Source organism: Hemicordylus capensis, chromosome 4 (genome assembly GCF_027244095.1).
Source record: "Hemicordylus capensis ecotype Gifberg chromosome 4, rHemCap1.1.pri, whole genome shotgun sequence".
In the NCBI taxonomy this organism is placed as follows: Eukaryota; Metazoa; Chordata; class Lepidosauria; order Squamata; family Cordylidae; genus Hemicordylus; species Hemicordylus capensis.
In genome coordinates, this window is record NC_069660.1 from 218,183,232 (window position 1) to 218,201,937 (window position 18,706).

Below are 18,706 nucleotides of genomic sequence, written 5' to 3' on the forward strand. Positions count from 1 at the left end.
CCTCCAAGGTCCGGGGCTCCAAATGGCCAGGGCCCTCCAGCTGCCATCCCACACTCGCCCTACCCAACCTCCGCTGTTTTTAAAAAATAATTATTTTTATTATTCTTACCGCAGCCGAGGGGTGGCTGCGGGGGGCAGGGGGGAGTGGAGCAGTCGTTCTCCATTCACCCCCGATGGCCAATTTTGAACTACTTGGGAACAAAAATCCTAATATTAGATAATTTTGAACATAACTCTTTTATACAGCATTTAGAGTATTAATGATTCAGTAAAATTCCTGTTGAATAGGATGATTTGTTTAATAGAAGTAAAATAAAATTTTAGGATTCCATTTCCCCCCTTTCTCTGACCCTCTCCCTTTCAATAGAATATAAAGGATCAATACAGCATTGTTAAGATGCTTCAACAGATTCCCTTGCCTTAAGGAAAAGGTTTTTGACAATGTTCTGTGCAAAAAGGAATCTGCGCAGTTTAGCTTATCCTTCCATAAACACGAACCATAAACATAAACATGAAGTTGTTGAGGCAAAACAATCAGTCATATGACATATTTGGGTTCTACACGCAAGACCAAAACCTTGACTATAGCCGAACCAGTTAACTATGCCTCAGTTCTTGTACAGGTGGCCCTAGTTATTTGCGGGGTTCCGTTCTTGCCTATAGGCACAAATATGGAAACTGCAAACAACAAAACCTCCCCTACCTGGGAATCTAGAGGTTCAGTTCCTACACATACCAACACACAGCGGGGGGGGGGATTATGCTCCCCCAAAAATGAGAAATAAAGTGCTCTCCGGGTCTTCAGCAATGCCCCCCCAACCCCATTTCCTCCAGTTTTAGCAAAAAATTGCAGGGGAAAATGGCTGGTTTTTTTAGCCCCCCCAAATGGCTCCACGGCCAATCTCAAAGTGGTTTACCATAGAATTAAAACAATGCACAATTAAAATACAAAAGTTCAGATAAATATAAAAGTATCTCCATTTTAGAAAGTTAAATACACAAAGCAGCAGCAGCAAAAAACAAACACAAAAACAAAAAAACCCACCCCACAGTCCTTTCATTTAAAAGCCTGGGTGAAGAGCCACATCTTTGCTCCCTAAAAACTGTCATGAAGGCTGAGGAGTGGATGCCAGCTGGGAGAGCATTCCAAAGCCTGGGGGCAATGACTGAGAAGGCCGTGTCCCGCGTGCTTAACAACTGAGCTTCTCTCACCGTCGGCACGTGAAACAGAGTCCCCTCTGATGACCAGGTGAAGCAGGCAGAAACGCCTGGGAGCAGCTGGTCCTTCAGATATTCAGGGTCCAAAGTATTAAGGGTTTTAAAGGTCAAAAACAGCACCTTGAATTGGACCCAGAAACAAATTGGTACCCAGGGCAGCTCTTTCAGAATGGGTGCAATAAGATCCCAACAGGCAGCTACGGATAAAATCCTAGGTGCCGCATTTTGCTCTAGCTGCAATTTCCGAACATTCTTAAATGGCAGCCCCACGTATAGCGTGTTACAGTAATCTAGCCGTGATGTGACACCAGAAGTAATTTCTGGTAGCCCTAAAACCGCAGATATGCAAAAATGGCCCATTCGTACACCTCGTGACATGGAAACCAGGTCTCTAGGACCTCACCAAAGATATGTGAAACCGCAGTTCCTGGAAATGTGGATAACGAAGGCCACCTCTATTACTAGAGTAAAATCAGCATCCGAGGGTTGGGGAATAAATTAATCATTTTACTGAATTTGTGTGTGCAAGACTGTGAAGCTGTTCAGAGACCGAAATAAAGATGATGTTGATAAAGTAATCATTTAAACTGTTCAAAATGTACTTCAGCTCATGTCTACTTTTTAGTGAGGGTGTGGGGGGCCACAGAACAATAATTATAAAAAAGATGAGATCAGATCTTGGCAGGTGCAACTGAAACTATTTACTTTTGTAAAAAGGCTGCCAGTGTCAATAGAACTTTACTCAGACAATGTCTGTGGATGGAGAACAAAAAGCTCTTCTTCCTTACCATCATGTACCTGGAAGGCAAGCGTTGTGATCTTCTGTGTTACAACCATCAATGGACTAGAAAACAATATAGAAAAATAAAATGTGTTATCTTATACACTACAAAATTTGATTATACTTGTCACATCCATATGCCACCATTGCTACTAGGAACTCAGTGATCATGCATGTGGTTATGCTCAAAACAATCCATTTAACTAGAAAAAGGAAATCGTAACTGATCAACTAGTAAGGATCATTCCTTAAGTCTCCCGAGTCCATGAAGTGTTCGCTACAATTTTTTTTCATCTGTGTGTGGAATGAGTTTTGTTCTGGGCGGCAGTATCAAGGTAGTGTGTATACACATGCATTCAGAGTGGGGCCTTCCTGATTCAATCTGAGTGGGATCTAAAACAAACTAAGCAGACATCAAAAAAACTTGTGAGCACATGCTGACACCTTAGAGGGAACACTGAGTCTAAGTTAAATTCTCTATGCACTACAGCAAATAGTGTTTTAATTGTCACAATTAACATTTAGCATTTTTTCATTGTAAAAGATTGCACACTTCAAATGAAGTGTGCTTCAGTCGATAAAATGAATCACAGAGGTCTTTGGGTGAAGTTTACAGCAACTATTGTGGACGATAACTGGCCTTCATGTAGCATTACTACTGTAATGGACACCTCATGGGGCTACATATGTAGACTGCTCAGAAACCAGAGTCAGGGTAGAACACAGCTTTGCTTCCTGGCAGATGAGCTAACAGAAACAGTACATAGTAGCCCTATTCAGACATTATGTTGTATTAACGTACACATCTGTGCAGTTGTACATTTTTTGAGTGAATGATGGTACCTGGGTTCATTTTAGAAGTGATTCTGGATACAGGCCCTTCAAATGCATGGTACAGATAGGAAATATACTTCTGTATCTGTGTTCCAACACAACATGTGAATCACTGTACCTGTGTACACTGTACACTCACTGTATGAGTGTTAAACAGAACATGTGAATGGGGCTAATGTCTTGTTAATTTGTTAGTAATGGTTAGTTGTTTTGTTAGTAAAATTAGTTATTTTGTTGTGAATTTATTGTCTTCATTATTTTAGTCATCTTTGTAAATAATAAGTTACCATGGTTAGAGAGGTGGGGCCTGTATCTAACTGGTGGACATCCTCATTAACAGTGAGCACATACAGGGGGGAAAAAAAGGAAGAAAAAAAAAGGAAGGAAAAAAAGGAAGAAAAAAAAGGTGCATATGCACCGCATTAGGAATTGCACTTCTGAAGCACAGAATGCCTGCATGAGTTGGGGGCAGTGGCAGCTGCTGCCCACTAGGGCAGGTGGGTCAAAGGGCAGTGCAATTATTAGTAGGTGGAGTCAGGGCTAAGAGGCGGGTCTATGTGGAGAACTCTGCAACACACACAAGCTTCCCTTTAGCTATTACAGTAGAACATATCCATGTTTACCCAGAAGGAAATTCCACTGAGTTCAATGAGTCTTACTCTCAAGCAAGTGTGCATAGGATTGCAGCTCCACTCTTTATTTATGTATTTTAAAAAATAGCAGCCCACCCCTCATCTTTGCTTGCTCTCCCTCCCCTATGGTACACCATCTCCAATCCAATTACAGACAAAGCAGACGCAGGTTTTGAACACAAAACTTGCCATTTTAAAAAGGAGCCTAAAATGTACCCTGATTTTTTATTTTTATTTTTTGCTTCTGTCAATCAGCAAGTTGCAGCAGCTTTCCTATCCCTGTTCTACCATTTCTAAAGAAAGCCTGAGGGCAGCAAAATCTATCAAGAATGGTGAGGGGGAAAGGAAAACACAAATCAAGATGCCTTAACTCCTTTGTTCGTTCTTACACATACACACCCCCATTCAGACATTATCTGACATTACTGGAAGGCTCAGGTGCTCAAGCCTCCCGATCATAGAAGTGCCATCTATCATGCTTAAAGCCATAGCCTCTTCAGAGGAAGGCTGAGTGACAGACCCGCCTGGCAGAGAAGAGTGATTGATGTGCTGGGTGGACTTCTGCCTCATTTTTGGAGGCTGTACGCCTCCTCTGATAATGTCTGAAGGAGTTCTCTTTCTTCTCCTCACACAAACTGAGTGAGATACATCCCGATCTTATGCATGTTTTCACAAGACTAAGGCAGTTTCAATGGGATTACTGCCATGCAAGTATGCATAGGGTTGCAGCCCGTCCCTCTCCCAAGGCAGCACTGGGTAGAGTAGCTACTCTTATGAAACAGGATTGGCTGTGGGAGTTATGGAAGATGCCTTACTAAAAAACAAAACCACAGGCCCCAACTGGCTTTTGAGACATAGCTAGCCAGTCAGAGAGTGAGACTTTGTGACAGTGCAGAACATTGCAGAAGAACGCCCTGCTGAGGCAACTTTACATTTTAAGAAACACAAACTTTTTGTTTTTACACTGGAGAAGTTATGGGTATAAAGGGAAGGGATCAGAGGAAACCATCTCTTGTAGCCTGACAGAAAGCGCTGCAAATGTCCAGCAGTTTAGGCAAAGCAAGGGTAGGGGGTGGGAGAGAGTGGGGAACATTTGGATGGTGGGAGGGCAACACCCCACCTGCACTTAGTGAGGAGCTTCCCCTAGTGGGGAGGTAATTTTCACCGATCTCCTCTGCCTCCAGAAGCAGTCCTTATAACCTAGAATTAGGTCCCCGAGGGTTACAAGATCCTCAAGGACCTACTTTCAAGTGACACGGAGCCCTTCCAGGAGGGAGAGGGGATCAGTGAAAATATCTCTTATTTGCAGGGGCATTTGCACATGTGCTTTTTTTGATGCTGCATTAGTGAGGATGTTAGCCATTGAAATAAATAGACCTGCACTGGTTCTGAAGACTAACACACTCAACTAAATAATTTGGACATGCACACCTCAAGTCTGTCTTCTGTCCCACTGTGATCCAGGGAATTACTTAATCTTAACAGTAAGGGTCAAACTTTTTTCCTTTTAATTTTTGGGAACAGCATGTGTAGGGGCACATGAACCACACTGGACATGGGGCTTTTACACTTCGTCCCTGCCATGGTTCTGATCCAGATAATGCACTCCACATATGCAATTTGTTTGGGAAAATGCTTTCACTGGCCCCAGTAGAAGCCTCCCCCACCGCCCCACAAGGGAAGTAGTATGCGTGTACATGCATTATCGGATTATGAACCAATGTAACGATTTTCTTTAGGAAAAAAAAGTCAGATTTACAAATGTTATTTAGATCATCAAGAGATCCAGCAAATCAATTTTCTTAAATTCCTAGGCATGATTTTTAGTTCTACAGGCTCTTGGATGTCTCATCTTAATTTTGTTTTGGCCAAGGCCAATAATAGTGCTGCTGCTGTTTTGCACTTTTATCATACAAAGGGAGGGTGCTTTATTCCCCCAGCCAATAAAAGTTTTAAAGCAAAATCTTTATCCAAGTTACTAATTTGGTACCCAGTTTGGTGTAATTAAATCAATCATTTTTTTAAAAAAGGGTCTAGAATTGATTTCTTAGAAATCTTTTTGGGGTGCCTAAATGTGTGGCTAATGCTGTGCTTGGAATCTGGCTTAGCAACTGAGACTGTTGAGCTTGGGTGGCCATTCCAAGTTACCAGCTGCATTTATTATGTTTAATTCTTCAAGGATTATTACCTTTACTATTTGCTGACTTGTGTGTGTCTCCTTTGGTGACAAGCTGGCAACTAATGTTGAATATTATTGACCTCTACTAGGATTTGATGCTTTCTTTGGGTTACCATAATGCCAGAATGTGTCCAAGGCAAAGGCTTCTAGACACAGATAGCCAATATACACTGGCCTCCACCAGGAAATGTTGTTCTCTTTATACTTGTCCTACTCTTTCTTCCTCATTCCCAGCACCTTATCTATCAAACTTGACCGAGATCAGACTTAGGAAAACTTTTTCACTCGCTAGATTTAATGTATTACCATTTGCTGTGTTGACAGGCTATATACATATACGTGTGTGTGTCTGGCATTCTTACTATAGAACATCTGTGTCCATGTGGGTCAGAGGAAGAGGAAGACTTGATTCATGTGTTTTCCCCCCATTAAATTCTACAATGGTTTGCGCCATGGCTTATGGTTTATCCTGGGAGGTCTTTGGAGTTCTACGTAAGCTTTTTATTAGATGACACTAGGCCCCATGTTACAAGAAAAGTAGCTAGTGTTTTAGTTTTTGCCATCAAAGTATGTGGCAAGCCAATATAATCTGTACCAAATTATTCCAAGTCAATCTTTGCATTTTTTAGTTTCCTGTGGTTTTCTTATATTGTTTTGACTATCCAATTTTTGAATAAAACATTTTTGTTATGGCAAATAAACTGATTGATTGAAATAACATGAACATCATTATGAAACACTAAGAACACACAATAAAAGAGCAACTTACCAACATAATCCTCTTGGCATAAAAGAATAAGACATGAAATTACAGAAAGAATCAGCGTGACCTTTGAGTATTACACGCAAAACCAAATAAATGTTATCAGTGTGCAGAAACAATGTTTAACTCTTTAAGTAGCTATAAAAATAGAAGGAAGATGAAACCTAGTTCATTATAGTTAATTACTTACTATGTGAAGTTATGCAAAGCTATTTTTAATGTATTTGCACAATAACTGTTAGCCATCATGCATAAGTACGAGTCATGCTATACTTGAAAGATTAAGTCTAATATAAAGTAAAACCTTCTATTTGCACTTCCGGAGTCAAAGGCCCTGATATGCCTATTTAAATCTCATGGACTTAAATGGGATTTAACATGCTTGAAATGAACTGTGGAACAAGACAGTGCAACATTTTCTTGCCTTAGAAAAAGCCTAAGTTGAAGTGTATTGGGAATATTATATATTGCAACTGCAATAAATTTTGCACTTTGTCTGGCACCAATCTCAACAGGTTCTTCAATGCCTGCTTGCTCCCTTCTGGCCCATTATAATTGATGGGCATGTTTCCTTTGGAATATAAATACCTATTAAGATTTGGGATATTATAACTCTGCCAAGAGACAAAAAAAAATCCTCTTAATGCCATTTTGAATGTCTCCTATTTTATATTGATGACCAGAAGCTTGCAGCCAAAGAACAAACTTGTTAGTTCATCAGTGTGTGAAATTCACTAGGGATGTGCTAACTGGTTCGTTTCCGAAGCGGTTATACATCGAACTGAACCCCTGGCCATTTTGGAGATCACCGCGCATGCCCAATGGGCCTCTGTGTGGCCAGATCATGACCCAGGCCACGCAGAGGACTATTGGGCATGTGTAGTGGTCTCCAAAATGGCTGCTGCCATACAGACCCTGCTACTCTGGCCCTCCCTCCAACTTCTGTACACTTCCTTGTTCCCTGACCTTAGCCAAATGTAAGCATAAATAAGCACTCCACACAATTGGGAACCATGTACAGCTGTACATGCATAGGTGACTCTCTTCAGAGCTTCAGGTGAACATGTTAAAAGTTGTTGAGGCAGGGTTAGCAGGTGTGCTGATGTTGGCAAGAAGAGTAGTGTAATCCTGCTTACTCCTCCACATGTAAAGTGAATATATGGTGGCTTTATACAGAAAAGGTTATTGCCGCAGTGACATCTGAAGTGACAAGTGGTAGATTTCCCATCAGAAACTAGCAGCCATATGCTCCCCTTGGCTCTCTGGCCCAACGTTCTTCAAGTCTTCCTTGCCTGTCCACTTCCTGTCAATAGTGCACAGCCTCCCTTATCCCTAGTCCCTATGTGCAGTTCTGTCCCTATCATACTTTATCCTTGGCTCCTCTTTTCTCCAGCTTCATGACTTGACCACCTTCGGTTTCCTCAAGTCTCTGCTTTTCAGACTATTGCTTCTTGGTCTCCTCCCCCACCATGGTACACAGCCCTCCTGATCTTAAGAACTGTGTTTTCAGAGGAATTCGCTCCCTCTTGCCTCCATTCCCAGACTTCTCTGCTGTTTCCCCAAGCCCCTTTCCATTGCTTTCAGGTATTTCAACTGGCCTTCTTCTTTCAAATACTTAACTCTGTGCTCTCCATTCCCCTTTGCTTCCTTACCTTCTTGACCTGCTCAGCCTGCCCCATAAAGCATGTGTGAAGTTTTAATCCTAGATGAATTGAAAACTTGCCCTTCCCTCAGAGAAACTGCGCTACAAACTTTCTAAGCTTTTTTCTATGGGCAGCTAGAACCTTTGTGAACAGTCTTCAAGATTACACCAGCATAGCCAATCAGCATCAGAGGCTTCATTGTCACAAGCAAGTACACTAGCAATGTGACGGCATTTTAATAGTTCAATTTGAGAATGTCATTCTTTACTGCTTAATTCTGTAAACTTTGACAGTTATCAATAACGTTACTAGATAACTTGAGTCTATTGCCATTAACTTGTCAAATTTCAAACCAACCAGTGAATAAGGAACACCTAACCTATTCTACATCTCATTCTGAAGCTGACAGGCAACACAGCCATCCATATGAGTTTAAAATTTCAAAACAAGATCTAATGCTTATAATATGACAGTGCGTGTGGTATTATATAATATTTAATACAATTTATTGTAAACCACCCAGAGACATAAGTTTTGGATGGTATGTAAACATGTTAAAAAAATAATAATTTTTAACCCAATTCCAACAAAATAGAACCATAATAGAACAAGCAGCTAGAGAACCCCTGCCAACTGAGCAAAGAGACACCTTTAAAAGTGGTGGTTCTCTTATATTTAGCAGGGGGAGAGCAACTGGCCCTATCCAACCCCAGAACAGCATCCCTCTAGTGGCTGTTGCTGGTAACTGCCTTATGTTTCTTTTTTTGATTGTGAGCCCTTCGGGGACAGGGGACCATCTTATTTATATATTATTTTTCTATGTAAACTGCTTTGATAATTTTGAAGAAAGAAATATAAATATTCATAGTAGTAGTAGTAGTAGTACATTACATTAGGGATGTGCACAGAACCAGTTCGGAGGCCCTTTATGGGCCTCTGAACCGGTTCGAAGAACCGGCGGTTCCGCCGGTTTGAATGCAACGAGAGTCTCCCTTTAAGAGCAGGGGGAGGGTACACTTACCCCTCCCGCCGCTTTCCCCCCGTGATGTCAAGTTTTTTAACAGCCCATCGGGGCGGCAGCATACCTCCCTGCCGCCCTGTTGCCCTCATCTTCTGGATATGACCAGAAATCGCTGGATATGACCAGAAACCAGTGTGCATGCATGATGTGTGCGCGCCTGCGCAGGCATGTCAGCAACTTCCAGTCATATCCGGAAGACGAGGGCAACGGAGTGCCAGGGAGATATGCTGCTGCTCCGATGGGCTGTTAAAAAACTTGACACCACGGGGGGAAAGCGGCAGGAGGGGTAAGTGCACCCTCCCCCTGCTCTTAAAGGGAGACCCCCACTGCCTTCGAACCTCCCCGCCACAGTTCCGTGCACATCCCTACATTACATTCCTTTTATTTTTATTTATTATTGTATAGAAACAGTAATGAATAATACTATTACCACAACTTACCCAGAAAAATCTGTAGTGAGAATACCGTAGTGAAATATGTATATCCGGCTAATATGGCACAGAGTGAGGTATCCCATAGCTACCATAAAAGAGTACCTAGAATCATATAAATGTATTACATGAAGCAAAAGGCTTACCAGAACAACATAACCAAAAATCTCAAATCAACCATTAACCAATATAGTCTGATTATTTTTGCCACATCATGGGGCTTAGGACTAAAAATACTGCTTTTTACAGGACAACTTGCAGCCAGAAAATTCCCGAGCCACACAGTGCACGTGAGGAGAGGCAAGTTATTTCTTGCTGATCTGCCTGGCCACCAGAAGTGCTCTCTGCCTTCCAGAAATATGTCACTGAGGGTCATGCAGCCCTCAGGGATGTATTTCTGGGAGGCACAGCGCACTGCTGGAAGCAGAGGAGATCCACTTGAAGCAGGTTGGAGAGGATGCTTAGAAGCAATTATGTCTACAACTCTAAGGAGTTTATTATTTCATGTTTGCACCAGAGCATTGACAGAATCACTAGCAGAGCCAACTCTAAGCCCTTCCAAGGCTTCTTGGAATCCTATTGGTTCTAATAACCACCTTGGGTGGACCAACCAAATAGTTCCTTCACCCCTGCAGAGGTGGGTTGTGGTTGCAAGTCCGAACTTAACCAGATGCTGGTCCATCCATGACAATGAGGAGATGACAGGAGTCCCCACTCACAGAACACCACCCTGATCAGAGCAAAAGACCAAACTGAGCATGTGACCAGCATCATGGAAAGTCCTTATCTCTCAAATTTAGTTCACCAACTACAAAACAGTATTGTTCTTTACTACTTTTATTTTATTTATTCCTTAAATAAAAATTAGGAGAAGGGAAAAGTTGCCAAGTAAAGGTATTACAGATCATGAAGGAAGAGAACAAACAGTTGAATCTTCTAGACGTATCAGGTACATTAAATAAATATTAATTGTATTAGATACATTTATATATTGAGGTGATTCTCATCATCGCCATGGGTGGGTGCAAAGCAAAGACTGTTTTTAACATACCTTCCCCCCAGATGACCAAGCAGTCTTTGGCATGCCATCCACATGTTCCGCACTCCACTAAGGAGCGCAGCGGGATCTCTGGCCAGAACTCATTATTCTGGTCACCTGCATGTTGCTCTGGGGAGTTCCCCTGACTGTGTTTCCTCAGGCTGCACTCAGCCCAAGGAAACACACGATACCTGGTAGTGGAGGGATCCGAGAAGATCCAGAGCAGCCTGAGCTGCTGGTAGTAACTTGCCTAAGGTCTTCCAAAGAACTTCATAGCTGAGTAGGAGAGATTTGAAGCAGAGTTTCCCACATCCAGGCCCACTACTCAAGCCACTACATGGGCTTACAATTCAAGTCAGAGTTTTATCCTAGCCTTGTACTATAAGAAAGCAAACTCCTTTGGCTCAGAGAAGAAGAGTTGTGCTCAGGGAAGGGGTCTTTCCATAAGTGCAGTTCTCCCTCCATGAATGGGAGATAATTTTGTGCACAGCACAGAAAATTAGGATGCTTATTTATGGTAAAGCAACCATGATAGGAGATGGGGACAATTACATGTTTTAAAAAGTGGCTGACATATCATGCAAGGGTATGTCAGCCCAGTAATGTTGCATGCACACAAGAGTAAACTTATTTTCTTCAATGGGCTCACCCTTATGTTTTTACATTTGCACAACTTGTATGCACACAAGGTTACTTGGCTGACACGCCCTTACTCAATATGTCAGCCAGTACTTACAACAGCCACATAACCTTACCTATGGATGTTGGGAATACTGGCCATGTTCATGATGCCATAGCTTACCAGTACTAAAACAAATATATGGATTGAGTACCTTGAAAAGAAGAAGAAAAAGTTTCATGTTCCAAAGGTCAATGATAGATATTAGGGAAGACATAACTTTTTGTCAAGTAACTAAATTAGGTGAAGAATCACCAAACATGAAAAGCCCTCCCTATTGTCATGTGTTTCAGTTCCATCCCTTGCAAGAGCATCAAGTCCACCAGCTTGCTCCTCAATCACATACTGGTTTTAGACACTCTAAACAGTCCTTGCTAACAAAATATGTCATGTGTTTGAATGATTTTATAGCTGCCTGTTCGAATGCTTTAGAGACTTGCATGCAAACATAAACTTAGAAATTTAATGTGAAAAGCATAAGCATGTTTAATAAAAATTTATTTATTCAGAAATCAATTACTCACCAACCAAAGCAGAAGACAGCAAAATATACTCCAAAAACGGTGGCAAATGCATGACGAATACTACAACTGGCATAAGTGGGGCTTAAGTACAAACGAAACCAGAATGCAGTCAAGAGTGCACAGAGCTGACAAGCAACAAAATTGACCTAAGGAAAGATGAAAAGAGATTGGAATCTGATCTCTGTCTTGTCAGCACAGCAGCCTCCATCCCTGGCAAGCAAGAACTCTTTCATGCAATCCTGGATAAAGTACAGGAGTTTATCTCACACAATAATCCAGACTGCTTTAACAAGGAAGGAGTAGTTTTGAGGTTTGTTTAGTTATTTGTTCATAAATGTTAAAAATACTCATCACGTTTCCAGTTAAGATATTGCAGCGTATAAAGCTTTCAACATTTTTAATTCAGGCAAAAGAGACCTCTTCACACATTGGCCGATACCCAGACTAACTTACTCAATAGTTACTCTAAAGGACTGCTTAATTTTTATAGGACTTCTGATGAGTAATCTAGTCAGGATATCAGCCATTATTTTTAGGTGCACCATCTATCTAAATATGTATAAATTTAAAATGTAAATGGAACACATGCATATCCTACAGCTGCATTTGTCAGACAGCCAGAATTTGCTGCACTGTTATTTGGCATACTATGTAAGACTGCCTTAAGATCAGGCTAACAACAAAGTAGTTTAGGTAGCCTCTGTACAGACAGCGTTCCACATTCCGAGTAGCTGGGGGAAAGAACGAACTTTGTGGCATACTCAAGACGAAGCTCCAAGTAGATACATCTGTACTTAATAGAGCAGAGTTGTTCCCCCAAGGCAAGAATCTGTTAGCAATAGAGGTGGGGGAATCCTGATTTGGCAGAACAATCTCACAAGAGAATCACACCTCAGAGGGGGAAAAACCTTGGGAAGTCATATATACTACTGATATATGTATTATGGGGGAAAGAAACAGTGTTACTTTAAGAAGGCAAGCAATTCCCTTATTCACTTAAAAAAAAAAGTACATTTTGTGATGAGACTACCTACTGCCACAGGCTCACAACCTGGGGGACTGAACTATTATTGTTGAAAGTATTTATATCCATTTTTCAACAAAGAAGTCTGTACATTGGTTGATATAGCACAAGGAATGAGAACATGAGAAAAAAGATTGGAGAACACACTTATATTTCAAATGTACAGTTTTCCATGATGTGTCCATATAGTGACATATATGTGAATGCATTCATTGCTCATGACAAAGTATGTGTGATATACTTGATTTTTCCAATGAAAACTAGACACGAGCTAAGTTGCCCTAAAGTTATTAGAGGAGCTATATGAACTAGTTTTTGCTTTATTTTTTGTCCATCAAGGCCATCTGAATCCCCAAATATTACAGATAAAGTGCACCAGATACATTTTTAGAAAAATATGTAAATAATGCTTTGCTGGAAGCAAAAAAACCCTAACCCTAACCCCTGCTAACTGGGGAAAAGAGGCACCTTTTTAATGTGGTGATTCTCTTTGTTTAGCAGGGGGAGAGAAACCGGCCCTATCCACTCCCAGCACAGCATCCCTCCAGTGGCTGTTGTTGGTGTCTATCTTATGTTTCTTTTTTAGATTGTGAGCCCTTTGGGGACAGGGATCCATCTTATTTATTTATTATTTCTCTGTGTAAACCGCTTTGGAAATCTTTGTTGAAAAGCGGTATATAAATGTTGTTATTGTTAAAAAAAAAACCCCACAGCATTGTAAATTCTTTTGTACGACACCACTTTTTAAAATATGAGGAGATTGAAAAGTGCAAAGTACTATCTTCTGAGAAGAAGAAAAGCATATTTATATTTATCTGAAATTATTTGGAAGTACTAATTTGATCGTTTCATACATCATTTCTGCAATGATAAATCTATGTGTTCTGGACTGTAATGTTCTTTTCATCAGTAAGTTCTGCTGCTCTCTTACTTTTGATTGATTGATTAAGTGCCATCAAGTCAGTGTCGACTTTTAGCAATCACATAGATAGATTCTCTCCAAGATGATCTGTCTTCAACTTGGCCTTTAAGGTCTCTCAGTGGTGCATTCATTGCTGTCTTAATCAAGCCCATCCACCTTGCTGCTGGTCATCCTCTTCTTTACTTTCCTCCAAATTTTCCCAGCATTATGGACTTCTCAAGGGAGCTAGATCTTCACATAATGTGTCTGAAGTATGATAGTTTGAGCCTGATCATCTGTGCCTCGAGTGAAAATTCTGAATTGTTATGTTCTATGATCCATTTGTTTGTTTTCCTGGTTGTCCATGGTATCCTCAAAAGTCTTCTCCAGCACTAAAGCTCAAATGTATCATTACTTTTTCTATCTTGCTTCTTCAAATTCCAGCTTTCACATCCATAGAGTGACACAGGGAAAACCATTGTCCGAACAATTCTAATATTTGTAGGTATAGACACGTCACGGCATCTAAATATCTTTTCCAAAGCCTTCATTGAAGTGCTAGTCTGTGGCATATTTCTTGACTGCTGGATCCTGTACTGTTGATGGTCAATCATAAAAGGCAAAATTGTCTTCATTGTCAATTCTGAGCCTGGTTGCTGTACCTGCTGTCATTAGTTTAGTCTTCTTGACATTTAGTGGTAGTCCCATTTTTTCACTGTGCTCCTTGACTTTCATTACTAGAGCCTGCAGATCATCCACATTCTCAGCTATCAGAGTGGTGTCAGCATAGTGCAGGTTATTGATGTTTCTTCCTCCAACTTTAAAACCACACTCATCTTCTTCCAATCCAGCTTCTCTCGGTATAGGTTCAACATATAAGTTCAATAAATAAGGAGGAAGTAGATAGCCTTGTCTTTCTCCTTTGCCAATCTGGAACCAGTCTGTTTCACCATGTTCCATCTGGACTGTGGCTTCCTGTCCTGTGTATAAGTTTCTCATGAGAACAATGAGATGTTCTGAGATGCTCATTTTCCTAAGGATACTCCACAACTTGACATGGTCGATGCAATCAAAGGCTTTTCTGTAGTCAGTAAAGCACATATTGACTTTTTGGTATTCTTTAGCTTTCTCAATTATCCAGTGTACATCAGCAATAGTGTCTCTTGTTCCTCAGCCTTTTCTGAAACCAGCTTGAACATCCGACATTTCCCTTTCTACATAGGGCTCTAACCTGCGTTGGATGATCCTGAGCATTAATTTTGCTAGAATGTGAAATTAAGGATATTGTGTGATGGCCTGTGCAGTCATCAACGTAGATACATCAGTACTTAGAGGGCAGAGTTGTTCCCCCAAGGGAAGCATCTGTTAGCAGTGTGTGTGTGTGTGGGGGGGGGAATTCTAATAGGACAGGAAAATCTCACAAGATTTTTTACTCTTACTTTAGGAGCTCTACAATCCTTCTGCGATTTGAACTCTAAAATCAAAACAGATGTTCTTTGTGGATTACCACTATGAAGCAGCTGAAGGAATAATCACTAGCGGTCCTTGTGGAGAAGCTACAGAACAGATGACTAAGGATTTTCCCTCTTTATGTTTTTGTTGACTAAGGGCTTTGTCAACAATAATGTAAAGGAGGAAAATATTTAAAAGTAAATCTGAAGAATTAAGCACTAAACTGTGTGTTAGCTGAGTCAGATATGGTTTCCCTGGCTTAATTTTACTGTCTGAATAAATGAATGGGTGGCTTTGATCCAGACGCAATTTTATAAGCCTCTCAACAACTCATACTGAACTGGAACTGCTCTAAATGCTGCACAGATGTTTCTGAAGGAGTTCAGTCTTGAACAACAAGTTTCTTGAACTACACACTGACAGAGATGGTCTTCGAGAATGTGGGCCTGGTGCCTCTCCTCTTTCTTTCAAGTCTTAGGAGTGCCTGTTCCTCACCAACTTGAGCTCCAGTTGTATTTGTGGAGCATCCCCCCCACCGTAGTTGTATATCAGGGCTGCTCAACTTCAGCCCTCGTTGCCCTACAATTCACATAATCCCTGGCTATTGGTCACTGTGGCTCAGAATTATGTAGAGTTGTAGTTCAAAAACAGCTGGGGGGGGGGCTAAACTGAGCAGGCCTGTTGCATATAGTACAATTATTTATAGCACAATGATCAAGGATTCTGTGGCGGTGCAGTCACAGTGAATACATGGCTCCCAAGCTGTATCCTCCTAACCTCCTGTGAATCACCGCTCCACTGTCAGAAGCTTCTTCCACATGGAGAATTGTGCTTCTGTAACAACTCTTCCAATGTTCCACAGACAGTTACGATATAACTCTCTGCCTGCTGTTTACTAAGCTGATGTGATGTCTTGGAATGTTCACAAAATTCTGAGGTCATTCGTACAACCAGCCCTACCTGGCCTTCATGAGAACTGCCAGGATTGTTCCCGATTCCGACACTCCTCCACCGGGTAAAAAGGTAAATTTGCGCTGTAAAGTCTGCGTCAACTCCTGGCGACCACAGAGCCATGTGGTTTTCTTTGGTAGAATACAGGAGGGGGCTACCATTGCCATCTCCTGCGCAGTATGAGATGTTGCCTTTCAGCATCTTCCAGGTTTTATACCCAGGCTAAAGTTAGGTAGGAGGGCTCATGTATACCTTCCTACCTCACCACCCAGTTGTGCAAAAGCTCGGGCTGCCAACAGCCTTTAGCTTCCATAAAGCTGGGTGGAAGGAGTGCCCAGCAGCAGCAAACTCCGCCAATGTACCAGGCTCCTCACACAGTGCATTGTGGGATTTCTGAAGTGCAACCAGGTTTCCTGTTCCCCTTGCTGCTCTGGGCGTGTGTGCATGCTGGTCGTATGGGTGTGTGGCAGGGTCTGGAACAGTGACTACCATTTTGGTAAGCTCCTGCCTTTTCCCCAGCCCCAGCTGTTGTGGTCATGTTGATATGTTTAGAAAACCAAAGAAACTACATGTTTGCCCAGAAGACCTCATTCTAGCTTAAAGTAACCCCAGCCCAGCTCAGGGACATCACTGCCTCTCATGATTGGCATCATCTCTCTCCAGCTAAAATGTATCTATGAAACTTGCTAAGACAGCTAAGCTTCCCAGGCCAGAAAACAGGATTTAACCAAATAAGGAGTAATCACCAGATGAACAATGAATCATTCGCATGCATACTAGATACTCAGACCACCATTTTATTGCCACGTATACTGTGTCTAGGGTGTCAGCATCATTAGATTGTCTGTATAAATGTAAGATGCACCTGTAACCAAACTGCAATCGGTTTGAGAGAGTGAGCCTATTGATTACCTATTGCTGACTGGAGTAGCAATAAACCTCAATTAATAATTCCCAATCCTTGTGTCTGACTGATTGGCTAAGCAGACCCAGGAACGAGCCCCATCCACATCAATGTGAACGACATTTCATTTGCCGAGGAAAATGGTCAGGCACGTGTGGAACTTTAACAATTATCGACATCATGTCCCAGGAAAAAATGTGTGGCTATAGCTTCAATTTTCAATGCAAACCCTATGCCTACTGCAGATGAACAGTACCTTAAAAATGTTTAGAATAATTCTATAATTTTAGATATTTATAAACACAGAAGTACAAGTGGAATAACTTGCTAATTATAAGACTTCTTCTGTTAGCACAGACCCGAGAGGGATGGCATGTGTAAACAGCTATGCTAGTGCGACAAAATTATTATGGCAGCACTGCATACGTGACAGTGTTTCAAGAAGTCATGCAAAAAAAGCACATATTTAGGACTGGAATACAAATTAAATGGACTGCTCTCTGCTAATCATACGAATACGACAAATATTTATATACCGCTTTTCAACAAAAAGTTTCCAAAGCGGTTTACATAGATATAAATAGACAGATGACATGAATCTGGTAATGGTTTGCAGTGCATCAAATTAAAATTTGAAGAAAAAGTCACATTCAGCCTAACAAACCAGGTTGTCCACATTATTTTTGGGAAGGCCATTTGCCCAAGCAGAAGTATAATTTGTAGGAAATGGATGCAGCTTTTCTGCACTTTCCGATGCCTGTCTTCTCTAAGTTTTGTAAGCAAGCCTTATTTGTTTTAACAACAGCAGTTACTTCAGTGTGTTCAGGAGCTCGATGCATAGCAACCAAAATAAACAGGAAGAATGTATAGCATAATTCTCAGATCTGGATGAATAATCTTTAATGAGAGGGCAGAGGGAAAGGGGAAAATGTATGAGGAATCCTATCATTTTTGTTCTGAAAACGATGGGATAGAAGCTTATTTCTATGCTTATGATTTGGTTCTGCACAATGCTAATAAGAGTCAGAATACAGCTAGGCTTCAAGGATAATATTTGGACATCGGATTTATAATACCTTACAAATCTGAAGGCCTCATTCAGACAACATTTTCTTCTCATGACTGTATCTAGGTACTCTTTAAAATGCAAAAAATAAAAAATAAAAATGATTGTATCTAGGTACTCAGGTTCAAGCCGCCTTTTCACTGCTCCCATCTCTGCAGGGGGAAATTACTAAATGGACTGGAAAAGTCCACATTTATCTAGATCTTCAACTTGGGGCTAAACCACATATTACCTGCTCAGTTTTAATAAGCTAAATAGCACCTATGGTTGGAGGGGCTCCAGACTGAGAACACAGTGGGAGAGACTGAACTACAATCCTGATCCAAAGTACAACTCTTCCTGCCCAAAAGCTGCTAGATGATCTGGGAGAAAAAGGAGGTGGTTTTGTCAAGGACTGGGTGATGCCTACAAGCTATTCCTTGTAGGAACCCCACCGCCCATTGAGATCATCAGGAGAGGTCTGTCTGCAGTTGCCACGGGCTTGTCTGGTGGGTACTCAGGGATGGGCCTTCTCCACTGCTGCCCCAAAGCTTTGGAACACACTCCCTGCTGAAGGAAGAGCCTCTCCATCTGACAACTTTTTAAAATGCCACTATTCACCCAGGCTATTAAATATTGTTTTAATAGTTTTAACATTGTTTTAAAACATTTAAAAATTTAAATT

The 18,706-nt window shown here is 41.2% G+C and overlaps 1 protein-coding gene across 5 annotated transcripts in view; it reads right to left on the reverse strand.

Annotated features, from left to right (window-relative positions):
• MBOAT1 (membrane bound O-acyltransferase domain containing 1) overlaps window positions 1-18,706 on the reverse strand; it is a 59,819-nt gene that overhangs the window by 20,888 nt on the left and 20,225 nt on the right. For 3 of the 5 annotated variants that reach the window (XM_053244870.1, XM_053244868.1, XM_053244869.1), the window contains exons 2-5: window positions 11,745-11,890; window positions 11,297-11,374; window positions 9,512-9,607; window positions 2,007-2,062 (exon numbers count right to left, since the gene is read on the reverse strand). In XM_053244870.1, coding sequence (XP_053100845.1) covers window positions 2,007-2,062; window positions 9,512-9,607; window positions 11,297-11,328 — 184 coding nt within the window. In that variant the 5' untranslated portion in view covers window positions 11,329-11,374; window positions 11,745-11,890. The remainder of the gene's footprint in view (window positions 1-2,006; window positions 2,063-9,511; window positions 9,608-11,296; window positions 11,375-11,744; window positions 11,891-18,706) is intronic. The other 2 variants (XM_053244871.1, XM_053244872.1) reach the window with 2 other exon arrangements.